General features: G+C 45.2%; 1 protein-coding gene across 1 annotated transcript in view; it reads left to right on the top strand.

The window, feature by feature from the left end:
- LOC108796637 (zinc finger protein 208-like) overlaps window positions 1-14,417 on the top strand; it is a 154,972-nt gene that overhangs the window by 93,239 nt on the left and 47,316 nt on the right. The window contains exons 4-6 of the mRNA XM_018568136.1: window positions 7,824-7,835; window positions 8,031-8,468; window positions 8,623-8,658. Of these exons, the coding sequence (XP_018423638.1) occupies window positions 7,824-7,835; window positions 8,031-8,468; window positions 8,623-8,658 (486 nt within the window). The remainder of the gene's footprint in view (window positions 1-7,823; window positions 7,836-8,030; window positions 8,469-8,622; window positions 8,659-14,417) is intronic.

The raw sequence follows: 14,417 nt of genomic DNA, 5'->3' as shown, positions 1-14,417 counted from the left end.
TGTCCTTTTTTAAAGAGACATCTAAGACCATGGTAAGGGTCATTTGGCCATATTGGACCTCTCTGGCCAAGAGCCACTGTTTATCGAAGACAACGGTGCCTACTAAACATATAGTGGTATCTGAGACATGTGATAAGATATGTTTGTTACTCTCATGAAGGAAATTCCCTTGTATACCGGATTCAAGATTGTATTGGAACAGTTACTAGAAGAGAACCAGTGCCCCACGCTACTTATTTGCCTGCTGAATGTATGGAAAGGCTTGGCTCGATTTCTTTTTTTTTTTTTAAAAAGCAATGAAAAAAAAAAAAAAACAGTTCCCACGATCCAAACCTCGCAGGCAGGACCGGGGATAAAGAGGAAACAATAACCTCTGACAAATTGGTTTGATTTCAACATTCGATTTCGGAAAGGAATGGAGTTTCCTGAATGAAAAATCACATTAATTAGAATTTTGTGCGTTCAAGAAAAATTTTCCATCAACTTTTTTCATCCCAATGCTCGAAACTGATCGTCGATTTGACCCCATTCACCATTACAAAATTGAACCAACATTCTGAAAATAAATTATGGGCATAACAAAATTCGGACTGTGTATACCGGGTCTCAGTCTGGTTTTAATCAGACCTCCATTCCATCTACCTGGTAACGGTGTGATATCTTGTGGTTTTTCAGTACAGGATCCCGGGAAGAAAGAAGTCTGGGACGTTTCTTTGATCTTTTCCTCTTACTGGATCCACCTGTAGAAAATATACACACACACTGACTGATTAAACCCTTTCTGTGACTACAACATAAGCAAGTTCCAGGTCCAACAACTCCTAACAATCCCCACTAACACTCAGCCCAAACATTTTCTTGCTGTCCCCATTGGTGGTCAGTCTTCAGGCCGGTCCATTGACATCATAGGTCCTTCCTCTTCTTGCTCAGTGGTGTTGGTGGGTAGTGTTTGGACTGAGCAGCATGATGGCCTAGGTTCAGAGAAAGTGGCCTGGACAATGCTGGTTGTCATTTCACCTTGGAAAGGGCTGGTGCTTTCACCACACATGAACACCTCATCCTGGCCTGACTATCTCTTGCTACCATTCTACTGAACAGGGATGCACGAATTTACATCTTAAAACCTCACATGTCTCACAATCAGGTATATGGTGTCCTTCTCAACAACAGCTCTGTCAGATATAGTGTGTGTATCTAGGTGGATCCTCAATACTCTTCCCTGCGTTTCAATGAAAGTCTCCTCTTACCCGGTGATGGGAGGGGCGGCTGGTTCTCCATCCGTCCTTGTAGAGATCCTTCTGTCCCTCTAAATGCTTCAACTTCACATAAATTCTCGTCTTTAGTTCACCCTGCAAACATAAAAAAAAGTCAAATCCAAGACAAAGAAAGAGCAAGCAAATCCTATATAGTCCTTGAAGAATACACGCAGGAAAATGTTGCTTTATAAGTAGGCGGTATCTGAAAAGTGGTTCTGGTTCAGTTGGATAAATGGCGCTATATTTAGGATGTATCCGGTCTATAAATGGCGGCTCTGGATGGATAGTTGGATAAATGGCTCTATATTGCGGATGTATCCGGCCTATAAATGGCGGCTCTGGATGGATAGTTGGATAAATGGCTCTATATTGCGGATGTATCCGGCCTATAAATGGCGGCTCTGGATGGATAGTTGGATAAATGGCTCTATATTGCGGATGTATCCGGCCTATAAATGGCGGCTCTGGATGGATAGTTGGATAAATGGCTCTATATTGCGGATGTATCCGGCCTATAAATGGCGGCTCTGGATGGATAGTTGGATAAATGGCTCTATATTGCGGATGTATCCGGCCTATAAATGGCGGCTCTGGATGGATAGTTGGATAAATGGCTCTATATTGCGGATGTATCCGGCCTATAAATGGCGGCTCTGGATGGATAGTTGGATAAATGGCTCTATATTGCGGATGTATCCGGCCTATAAATGGCGGCTCTGGATGGATAGTTGGATAAATGGCTCTATATTGCGGATGTATCCGGCCTATAAATGGCGGCTCTGGATGGATAGTTGGATAAATGGCTCTATATTGCGGATGTATCCGGCCTATAAATGGCGGCTCTGGATGGATAGTTGGATAAATGGCTCTATATTGCGGATGTATCCGGCCTATAAATGGCGGCTCTGGATGGATAGTTGGATAAATGGCTCTATATTGCGGATGTATCCGGCCTATAAATGGCGGCTCTGGATGGATAGTTGGATAAATGGCTCTATATTGCGGATGTATCCGGCCTATAAATGGCGGCTCTGGATGGATAGTTGGATAAATGGCTCTATATTTAGGATGTATCCGGTCTATAAATGGCTGCTCTAAATGGACAGTTGGATAAATGGCTCTATATTGCGGATGTATCCGGCCTATAAATGGCAGCTCTGGATCGACAGTTGGACAAATGGCTCTAGATTTAGGATGTATCCGGTCTATAAATGGCAGCTCTGGATGGACAGTTGGACAAATGGCTCTATATTTAGGATGTATCCAGTCTATAAATGGCGGCTCTGGATGGACAGTTGGATAAATGGCTCTATATTTAGGATGTATCCAGTCTATAAATGGCGGCTCTGGATGGACAGTTGGATAAATGGCTCTATATTTAGGATGTATCTGGTCTATAAATGGCGGCTCTGGATGGACAGTTGGATAAATGGCTCTATATTGAGGATGCATCTGGTCTATAAATGGCGGCTCTGGATGGACAGTTGGATAAATGGCTCTATATTTAGGATATATCCGGTCTATAAATGGCGGCTCTGGATGGACAGTTGGATAAATGGCTCTAGATTTAGGATGTATCCGGTCTATAAATGGGGGCTCTGGATGGACAGTTGGACAAATGGCTGGAGTTGGCCCATTCTTCTCTTAGATTTCCCCACTAGTACGAGCCATATTTTTGGGGAACACCAGAAAATTCATCCCGAGCACACACGTTACCATTGTTAATTAAAATCTGCGCACCTTTTTAGATTGTGATCGTGTCTTCATTCGCTGCAATACCCCGGCATGCATACCTTTAAAAAAAAAAAAAAAAGTGCTGCTTTTGCAACAAAATGATTGAAAGGCGACTCTCCCACACGTTATCAGCGAGAAATTATGCAACACAACGGCCTTCCAACGGCAACAGTCCAATGGCCAACGAGCACACGTATTGGCCACAATTCAGCATTATCACAAAAGAAACAACAAACCTCCTGCAATCGGCGTACCAACCAACCAGAGCTTTATGGTTGCTACTGAGTTAAATGGCCACAACGCATGATACAATCGCTAAAAAAACAAACTAGAAGACCGAACAATCATATTGTTACATGTGCGCATCAGAGGAATTGTAGAATGATGTTAATTTGTGACGGTGACAAGACCCCCCTCCTCAATACAGTCCACATAGAGTACTAGGACCCCCTTCTATCATAATAAGAAGACATTATTATTACCTCCTCCTCACTGGACTCACACTCTCCAGCCTCACATCCACCATCAGGAGCATTCTGCTACTAGAAAAGCTCCTCCCTGTCCTCTTACATGGGCTACAACAAAATGGCTGCACACCTCGCTGCAGTTAGAACAAAGTAGATAAAGCGATGCCAATGTTCGATCCTTTAACAGATATTGCTATCCTATTTAAAATACCTCAACCCAATGATAGTCAAAATCAGGTTTAAGTTCAAAACATCAAGTAAACAAACTAAAATATTTGCACTCTAACAAAATGACCGCTGAGGACATTTCTTTATTTCACATGGCAGATGGTCGACCTCTAGGGGCTCCACACTGGAATAAATGACTCTTTGTCCACTCTTCAGATTATCCAGTCACTGTGCTAAGCGTCACTATATAATAATAATAGTACAGTCATATAAAGCTAATTGAAAAATGACATTAAGAACTGTACTCAGTACAGGAGGATGCCATTTTGTTGTAGCTTATAGCTGGATCAGGGGAGGAATAATAATGATAACAACAACAGCACATTCATATATAAACCATATTGATCATGATAATGAGAACTGTCCTCAGTACAGGAGGCTGCCATTTTGTTGTAGCTCAATGCTGGATCAGGGGAGGAATAATAATGATAACAACAATAGCACATTCACATAAACCATATTGATCATGACAATGAGAACTGTCCTCAGAACAGGAGGCTGCCATTTTGTTGTAGCTCATTGCTGGATCAGGGGAGGAATAATAACAACAATAGCACAGCCATAACAATGCGAACTGTCCTCAGTACAGGAGGCTGCCATTTTGTTGTAGCTCATTGCTGGATCAGGGGAGGAGCTGTGGAATAGTCTTTTTGCTGTGGCTGTTGGGGACTGGATGCAAGGGGAGAGGGAGGTAGTATTGTCTTCTTACTCTAAAGGTTGCATACACATGGCATGAGTCCATGACACATTCTACACTGCTTGTTGATGGCCAACATCTTGCTTGATCTTGGCAGTGATGCTCTGCTTGGGCTGATTGTCTCTACGATGTAGCCCATATTTAGGTAAAACACATTAGGGCAGGAGGTCCCAGGCAGAGCTTCATTTGCACTTGTTTGATACAATAAACCAATACATATATTGAGAGAAGTCGGTTGGATACATGTTGGACTCATAGTGAAGCTGAAACAAGCTCCCTCCGGAGAGCACTATTTTTCGGAAAGTCAAACCCCTCCTCTTATAGTAATATGTCTATATGTCTATATATGAGGAATATGACCATTTATGGCTCTTGTGATGAAAGAGCAACTTTTTGACTTACTTTTGGATACAACAGAGAAGGGTTAGAACACTTTTTGTTGGTGTCTCCATCAGGGAGAACTCCACTCAATTTTCTGTCTCATTGACTGGACAGGAAGTGAGGTAAAATGTATCTAATGGGGACCAGACAGCTGCAAAAACCTAACAGACGTTCTTACCCGTCCACTACACTATCCAGGTATTGAAAATAAAGTTTTGGCTAGATGTCCACATTAGTTGTCCTTGTCTCAGAGGGCTGGTCGTTTCAAATGGAACCTGTACTTTGCCCATGTGGTAAAGTAATACAGTGACTTCAATTGCATCTTCACAAGGAGTACATTATCGCTTTTTCTACGCTCCATCGTTGCCCCATTTAGCCACAGGGAGTATGATAAAAAAAATACTATCTCCAGGTATGGAAAGCACGTGGCTCACCCCCTTTCCTCCCATGTGATAGTGAAGGAGCTTGCCAATTGGTAGTTCAGGCGCCCAGCACTGTCACATGGGGGCGGGGTGAGCTCCAAGTTGTTATCTTGGCTTCATCATCAGCAAACAATAGATGTCAACTTCAATGTTCCACCTTCCTAACTCAGGGCTCCTCCATTCATGGACCATCGTTGACATTGGTTTTGACCCCATACAAGGCCAGGTTGTGTTGAAATGACCACTTGTTTTTCAGAAGTACGGGTTCAGAAACAAGTAGGAGAACAATCACTAGGGTCGCATGGCTGTAAGAAAAATTCTGGGGGAATGTCGTAGTCATTGATTGTACTTCAAATGTAGGCTAGTTATCACTGATTGGCTGTGTGAGATATCACTGATTGGCTGTGTGAGATATCACTGATTGGCTGTATGCATTCAAAGGTCATCTTTGGCCTCCTGCCACATCCACGAGAACCAGAACCCATTCTCTAATCATGGCTGATCCTGAGAGATTGGACGAGGAACAAAGGGCGGTGGCTGAGACGATATTAGGCCTCACCCTGGAGATCATCTACCTGCTGACTGGAGAGGTGAGGAGGATTCTGGGAGGGTCACATGACCTCACCCTGACTAGAGAGAGGAGGATTCTGGGATTGGCACAGGACATCATTGTTCCCTGTTTCCCGATTAAAATGGAACTAAATATACATATTACATACATTTTCCTGAAACCATCACAGTTCCCCTTTAAGTGGTCTTTTCCCCGCAGGATCATATTTGTATCTCTTCATATTCAGGGTCACACAGTAGTGAAGAATGTCTTTCATAATCATGGAACAACCAGCAGCCACCCCAAAGTATCGGGAGAATGGATTTGGAGCCAGAGCCCCATTATGGAGCCTCCACCTTCCTCTCTAATATCAGAGAAAAACAACTACAAGAAGATCCTAGAAGTCACCCAGAAGATGATTGAGCTGCTGACAGGAGAGGTGAGCGGTGCCGGGAATTCTGGGACATGATCCAGGAACAGACAAGGGATGTGTCTGGGTGGTGACTGTATCATTGTGTGTGTCAGGTTCCTATAAGGTGTCAGGATGTCTCTGTCTATTTCTCCATGGAGGAGTGGGAGTATCTAGAAGGACACCGGGATCTCTACAAGGACGTCATGATGGAGAACCGGCCGCCCCTCACATCACCGGGTAAGAGGAGACTTTCATTTCTTGAGTATTGAGGATCCCCCTAGATACACATCCTCTGATATAAAGACATAGAAACAATGTATTCAGTCAGTGTGTGTGTTTCCTACAGATGGATCCAGGAACAGAAATACCCCAGAGAGATGTCCCCGTCCTCCTAGTAATAGATAAACAATGTCTCCAGCGGAGAGTCCCTCATCTTCTATTAGACGTCTACTTACTCCATTTCATTATGCCCATACTCATAGGTACATTTCTCAAACAAATCAGCACAGGGGGCTTAACTCTTGTTATTTATAACCCCGGAGACACCAGAGCCACTCAGAGAGATGTCAAAGCTGAGGAGGAGGAAGATGAAGAAGTATATGTGAAGGATAAAGAGGAGGAACGTTCTCCAGAGATCAGCACAGGTGAGGAATAAACACTAAATCCAGAAAAGAGTCCCAGATTCTCCTTGTTCAGTCACTACAACAATCTCTTCTTCTCCCCCCTCCTCTGTCAGTAGACAGTAATGGGGGACAGCATGTGCCCAGTGAAGGAGTAAGAGTCCCATCCTGCTTGTTCAGACTGGGTCATAGTTAGTTTCAATCAGAGAAAAGCATTCTGAGGGCATGACTTCTTTTTTTAACATAATCTTTAACATCCATGTCATGCGTGCATCCTGTATTAAAGCCCATCTCTAGACAAAACGTAAAGCCCCCTTCACCCCCCCTCCCCCCCACCTATTCAGTGTTTCTTTTTGGATAAGTACCTTTGGAAGCACTGTAATAATCAGCTAAGGTTGACATCCATGTCCCTCCCAGGCGCCGTTTCCTGCTGCGGGAGACTGGTAATACAGCAATGCAGATGTGACCACGCCGGCTGTTCCCCCGATGGCCCTCTTTTACTGACATCATCACTGCGGTCTCTTCTGCTGGATCATGAGAGGACCTCACTAAAGGACAGCCAATAGGAAGTGCCCACATCACATATGCAGTGGTGTTGACATTTGAAGAAGGACCCAACCACTTGTAAAGAGAAGATGAGGGATGACTCAAGAACGGATTGTCATGTGACTGGATTTAGGAGAGTAAAAAAAGAATTAAGGTTTGGTCACTTTCCCAAATCATCCTCCAGGACAGTTACATGGTAGCTACTATCCTGGAGGATTACTTGAAAAGGAGCTATTGGGTAATAACTCATGATTTCCCAAGTCATCCTCCAGGACAGTATCTACCATGTGACCATCCTGGAGGATTCCTGGAAAAGTAGGTATCTGGAAATAACTCATGATTTCACTTTTATGCGAGCAAATATTTAGAGGGGGTGGGGGAAGGGTGTGTGGCGAGCTGGAGCCTGGAGGTGAACACATAAAAAAATATAACTGACCCTGAAAAACCTTTAGAACATTCTGACCCCCTATATGTCTTGCTTCCTCGGGGTGGACAATATAGAAGTTACAGCACCGAGAAAGCGTCCATAATTTATCCAAATGGAAATCTAGAAGATGGCACCTCATCCGATTGTTCAGAAGGACTGCCTCTTACCCTGAACTTCCATCCATCATCTCTCACTGCAGATCTATCATCTGATCCCTGTACATATGGGGGTGTTATTTTGATTGCCCTCCTCCTGTCCCCTATTACACAGCCTATAGGAGGGGGTGGAAGGTTTCTTTGTTCTGATTGCGGGAAATGTTTCACCAAGAGAGGCAAACTGACCTCCCACCAGAAAAGACACGCGGTGGAGAAGCCATATCCATGTTCCGAGTGCAGCAAATCTTTTTCCCAGAAAGTGGCGCTTATCAAACACGAAAGGGTGCACACGGGGGAGAAACCATTTTCATGTTCGGAATGCGGCAAACCTTTTCTCATCGGTCGGCTCTTATGGTGGCACGAGCGTGTCCCCCACACGGGGGTGAAGCCATATTCCTGCTCGGAATGTGGCAAATCTTTTTCCTTGAGGGAAAGCCTCACTTCCCACAAAAGAACTCACACTCGAGAGAAGCCATTTTCATGTACTGAATGTGGGAAACGTTTCTCTCGGAAGAAACTGCTGACCAGACACCAGAGGACCCACACAGGGGTGAAGCCCTACACCTGCTCGGAGTGTGGAAAATGTTCTATCGACCGATCAGGCCTTGAACTCACAGAAGCGACCGCCGTACTCTTGTTCCGAGTGCAGAAAAGGCTTTAAGAGTAAATCAAATTTGGGCCAGCACAAGAGAGTCCGTACAGGGGATCAACCATATATATGTTTTAGGTGTGGGAAACGGTTTCCGTGGAAATCCTCCCTCTTGTCACATCTTAGTTCCCAGTGCTCCCAAGTGTACGGGCACATGGATGTCTTCACTTCCTCTCCATCACAGACATTGATAAAACAAGAAATAAACTGAAACAAAATGTAAAGGTATTCGGAGTAGCATTCAAGCTAACTGCATAAGAAGTGCATCGTGGTTATAATATCTGGTGGGATCAGGGAGACCGTTTGCTCTGCAGTTGATGATTAGATCTCTTGAGGTATCTTCAGCATCCTTTGCTGTGTTGACCAAATATGAGCTACAATATACAGTATGACTAAAAGTTTTGAGCCTTCGCAGCTATATAAGCTTGTTGGACATCCCATCCCTGAATAATGGGCATTAATATAGAGTTGGCCACCCCATTGTGGCTCCACTCTTCTGATGAAGGCTTTCCATACAATTTTAGAGTTTGCCTGCGGGAATTTGTGCCCATTCAGCCCCCAAAAAAACCATTAGGTTGTGTATTGATGTTGGACCCTGGCTTAGAGTCTCCGTTCTTATTCATCCCAAAAGGTGTTCTATAGGGTTACACGTCGGGGGGTGACAGTGTTACTATCATTTGTGTAAGCTCAGCACAGATTTACATTTGTACATTAGAAGCTCAGATGCCATGAGTCGTTTTCTTTTGAAGGAACGATTCATTGCACTACTTTACCTTTAGGGGCTTCGGGGGAAATATTGGGGATCTAAACAGACCCCTGATATTTCCCTTTTAAAATAGAAAAAGAGATTGAGGACACAGAGTCCTCTATCTCTTTTTCTGCAGACACTGTTATCGATGAACAGGAATCCTCTATACTGAGTGTTCCTGATCATTCATAACATGAGGACAGAGTGTGTTTACTATAACTACAACTATGAATGAACAGGAAGTGATGTAGATGTGATGTAGATCACTTCCCATTCATTCATAATTGAGGATATAGTAACCATACTCTGTCCTGAATTATCTACAAACACTCAGCGATCACTGATCACGGACTGCTTGTACCCGCTCTCCATCCTGACAGCTGTCACAGGAGGCTGAGCTCTCCTCCCACACCGCCCCACTCAGCCTCCTGTGACAGTGCGGGCTGTCTCCGCCCTCTAAGGTTGCCATCTTTTCTTCAAGCGAAACCCGAACACACTCTAGCGATGCGTGGACATTTTTTAGGGAGAATGAGCCGTGGGTTATTCATATGTAAATAGCACCACCCATTTATATGTAAATATCACAGTTGAGACTATTTTCAGTGAGGGGCCAGTAGCCCCTATCTTAATTTTGGTTGCCCCTGTCTGCCTGACATCTTGTGTCCGGGTTTCTGCTGCCATGAAACCCGAACACAGCATTCAAAACTGGGACTGTCCGGGTGAATCCTGGACAGGTGGCAACCCTACCGTCCACACACCGCTCTGCCGGACTGTGACAAGAAGCTGAGCGATGTGGGAGGAGAGACGCCGGCTGCTCACAGCGCTCGGCCGACTGTCACACTTTCTCTCCTTCCCCGTTGGGACACAGAGCAGCGCCCAGCGGGTCCGGGTGAATCCTGGACAGGTGGCAACCCTACCGTCCACACACCGCTCTGCCGGACTGTGACAAGAAGCTGAGCGATGTGGGAGGAGAGACGCCGGCCGCGCACAGCGCTCGGCCGGCTGTCACACTTTCTCTCCTCCCCGTTGGGACACAGAGCAGCGCCCAGCGGGGAGGAAAGAAACTAGGGATGCACCGATGTATCGGCAGGAAAATGGCACTTTCGGCATTTAGCCAAAAGTGCAATTTTCGGCCGATATGTTTCGGCGGCCGATATATCGGTGCAACCCTAGTAACACCGTCACCACCCGATGTGTAAAGAGACTGCCACGTCTACACTGTACAAGCCACACAGTACAGAATCAGAAATGAAATAATTCAATGAGAAAACACCCCCAATTCTAACATTTTGGTTCCCTTCTCTTTTCAGCAGAATTTAATGACGTCCAACACGGACCAATCAGAGGAGTTGAGAGAAGAAGGTTGTTCACAGGCAGGAATATAGCTTACCAAATGGATACATTCAGCATTTTAGTGCTAAGCCCTCTTGAACAGAGCTACGGACCTGCAGCCATTTCTTGCAACCGATGGAATCAGTTCTTTTTCTATAAGAAAAACACCAAATAAAGTTGCGTCCACACCAGGTCCTCGCTCAGGGGCCACTGCTTTCCAAAATAAAGACTTGATGTTCTGCCACACGGATGATGGAACGACGTTCTGTCAACAGAAAGAAAAAGGTGAGTTTTTGTTGGTAACTGTGCACAATGTTATGTCTGTATTGCACAAAACCTGCATGTCAGCACCAAATCTGTATCCCAACTGTGAAGCATGGTGGAGGCAATATAATGGCACCACTTTGCTTTGGTGCCTAAGGCCTGGACAGCTTGCTTACTGGTGGACAAATTAAATGCTAATTGGTAGCACATTTCTTACATTCTAAACCAAAGTATGGCTTCCCCCACATTTCCTCTTTTATGGGGGTCAGTTAATTAAAGAGACACTAACACCACCTTGTACATGCAGGACAAAGTGGCTCCCGCCTCGACCCCTTATACTCATCTTTCCTGTGCTCCTTTCACTGTGGCAGCCGACAACGAAATCACTTAACGATTGACCTAACGATTGGCTGCTCGGCTCCAGCACTGCCCTAGGGTACGGAGTTACATGCTTGCCCATACCTGGAAGTGCTGGGTGATGTCACCGCCTACAACAGAGGAGGAAGCAGCAGGGGAGCGCTGATAAGGTGAGTATGGAAAGGGGGAAAGGGGGGAACTTTGCAAACTGTCACTTGCCTACTTAAAAGAGAACTATGAGGTAAGTGTTTTTCCCCATAGTTCTCTTTAGGGTAATGGGAGGACATAAACTAACCTCCTCCTGTGACCCAAAGCTCAGTATATAGTGAGCTATTGCCCGCATTATCCTGAGAGCAACGCAGCCGGGACGGATCCTGACAATACTGTCTGGATCCACCCAGCTGTGTGACCAGACATGGTGTGTAACCAGTATGAGGGAACTCGAGAGACCTGCACAGAGCCCTGACCTCAACCTTACCAAATAACTTTGGCTGATTGTGAGCCAAGTCTTCTCATCCAACATCGGTACCTGACCTCAGAAACTGGACACATTCCCACAGACACTCTCCGAAACCCAGTGGAAAGCCTTCCCGGTACTGTGGAGGCTCTTAGAGAGGGTCACAGCCATATTAATGGCTATGGTTAGAGCACACAATAGCCAGCAGTGGGAATTCCTCTATTAATGCTGTTTAGTGTGAATGGCGGAATCTAATATTTCTTTCCATAATAATCTATGTGCCGTAGGAGACTTGTGTGGAAAAAAAGGTCCAAAGCTAGTCGTCAGTTTTTTGGGAGCATCATGGGAATAGTCCTATTCCCTTACTCAACATAGGAAGAGTTGAACAAAAATCAGCTTTGGGTTTGTTTCTTTGCACAGGAACCTACCAGGGGAGTTATCTCTAAATGTTTTTTGACACAGGAGGGGAAGGAATAATATTTTAACAAGGAGAATCCGGGAATTCTTTTGCATTGAGTGCTTATTCCTCACCTGTGCTGATCTCTGGAGACGTTTCTTCCTCCTCACACGGCCCATAACTCCTCACATAAAGCTCTTCTGCTTCTTCTTTAACTCTCACAAGTTCTTCTTCCTCAGCTTTGACGCCTCTCTCAGTGTCCCTGGTGTCTGTGATTAACAAGAAGAGTGAAGCCCCTTGTACTGAGATGCATGAGAGACCCCAGAGAGTGTATGTGAAGGGAGACTGGTCACGTCTCTTGGCTGGCATGACGTGAGGAAGGGAGCCGGAGTCTAATAGAGGCTGATGGCTCCTGACTCCCCCCACTAGACACATTCCGTCCCCTTATTACTGTCTACTGACAGAGGAGGGGGGAGAAGAAGAGATTGTTGTAGTGACTGAACAAGGAGAATCTGGGACTCTTTTCTGGATTTAGTGTTTATTCCTCACCTGTGCCGATCTCTGGTGGGGTTTCTTCCTCCTTACACAGGTCATCACCCATCACATATGGTTCTTTTGCTTCTTCTTTCACTTCAGCTTTAGCAGTACTTTTTTTACCCTAAAACAAACAAAAATGTTTTCACTCTACTGGACCCAGTAAGTAAATTTGCACCAGATATTTTATTCAATATAAACTAATCACCATATAGGAGGAGCCAAAACAGATTTGGAAATGCATGATCTCCAACTTGGACATGTTCAGACCTCCAGCTGAATATCTCGGAGATGGAACACAAGACATGTTTGTAGTTGGGTTACATTTCTGCATAGGTCATGGCCTAGAGTGGCACCCAGTGGCTCATCAAATTGCTGACTGGCAGCAACACATTCCTAAGATTCCTGCTTATATTAAAAGTACCAAACTGATCCCTGGCCCACCAGTGCCATCCAGCTGGGTCCTTATCATTGCATTGGTGGCCTAATGTCTAGTTTACTGAATCTGAATTCTTTGGGTTCACACACAGTACACCAACACCTAACAGAACAGAGGAAAAGTTTACTTTTCAAGGGGTCAAGTCAAGGTGCACTAAAGTGGGGTGGCCAGACTGTCTCTATCAAGCCCTCCCCGGCCCCGGCAGGCCATGTGGGGTCATGGTAGATAGATTCTGTTACAGTGATACTAAGGATAGCCATTTGAATGGTGATGGTTACCAATTGGCAGTTTATAATTTTTGTGCCAAGGTAATCATTGGCAGAGAAATCTCAAGAGCCTATCCAGCTGTAATAAATGCTTTATTATGAGGACCACGGGAAAACAAGACAAGAACGAAAATGGACAACGGTTATTCCTGAATATATATGTAGATATATATTCCTCATGCTCACAGGAATCGGTCGCACGTACAGGGCCGTACCAAGCAGCTCCCGGGAAGGACAGGTGCTGCGTGTGATTAGTATGCAGCCCCCATCCTTCTCTATGGGAGTATGCGGCTGTACGCCCCCCCTACGACCACCTCAAGTGCAGGTCCGTAGGGGTGCGTGTTTCCTCGCTCGGACGCAGACAGGATCCATCCTGTCAGTGTACGAGTATGCTCACCCGCACACATACGGACGTGCAGGGCGTGTGAGCGTAGGCCGCATAGTCCCATAGAGAAGGACGGGGGCTGCGTAGTAATCACACGCAGACCCTGTCCTTCCTGGGAGCTGCTTGTGTGAATGAGGCCTAAAGTATCTCAATTGGATGAGTTAGGAAATCTGAGGCTGATTTGGTTTTATTCTGTTTCAGTCTTAACCAATTCTTTATTTTACCAGAGCATTCCATCTACCTGATCATCGTGAGGGACCTGGAGATGTTCCTGTGTGGAATCCTGCCAGGGGAGAGGACTGGGACATCTCTCTGGTGTATTCCAAATACCGGGTGCACCTGAAGGACATGAAATGATCATACAAGTGTAACAGTCTGTTTTAGAACACTGCATTCCGAGCTGAGAAGATTCATTCATACAGAAGCAGGTAACCACAGGTAAGACCTCATCCTCCCAAAGCAACCCAGGTGGATCTTTTGCAAAGTTTCAACAACCCGTAGGATGTGTACTTACCCTAACTCACGCCACATTCCCACCCTTCAATCTCTTGTCCCCTTAGATTTGACTTAAAAGAGAATATAAGTGTTGTTGACATAGTTAGGACATGGACAAGAACTTGAGCGCTCTAGTGTGAAAAGAAGTGCTTTCAGAGTAAAACATTTCCCACATGCAGAACATGAAAATGGCTTCTAG

The sequence above is a fragment of the Nanorana parkeri genome, unplaced genomic scaffold (genome assembly GCF_000935625.1).
Source record: "Nanorana parkeri isolate BGI_ZX_2015 unplaced genomic scaffold, ASM93562v1 scaffold1142, whole genome shotgun sequence".
NCBI lineage: Eukaryota > Metazoa > Chordata > Amphibia > Anura > Dicroglossidae > Nanorana > Nanorana parkeri.
This window is presented reverse-complemented; position numbering and strand designations above follow the sequence as displayed.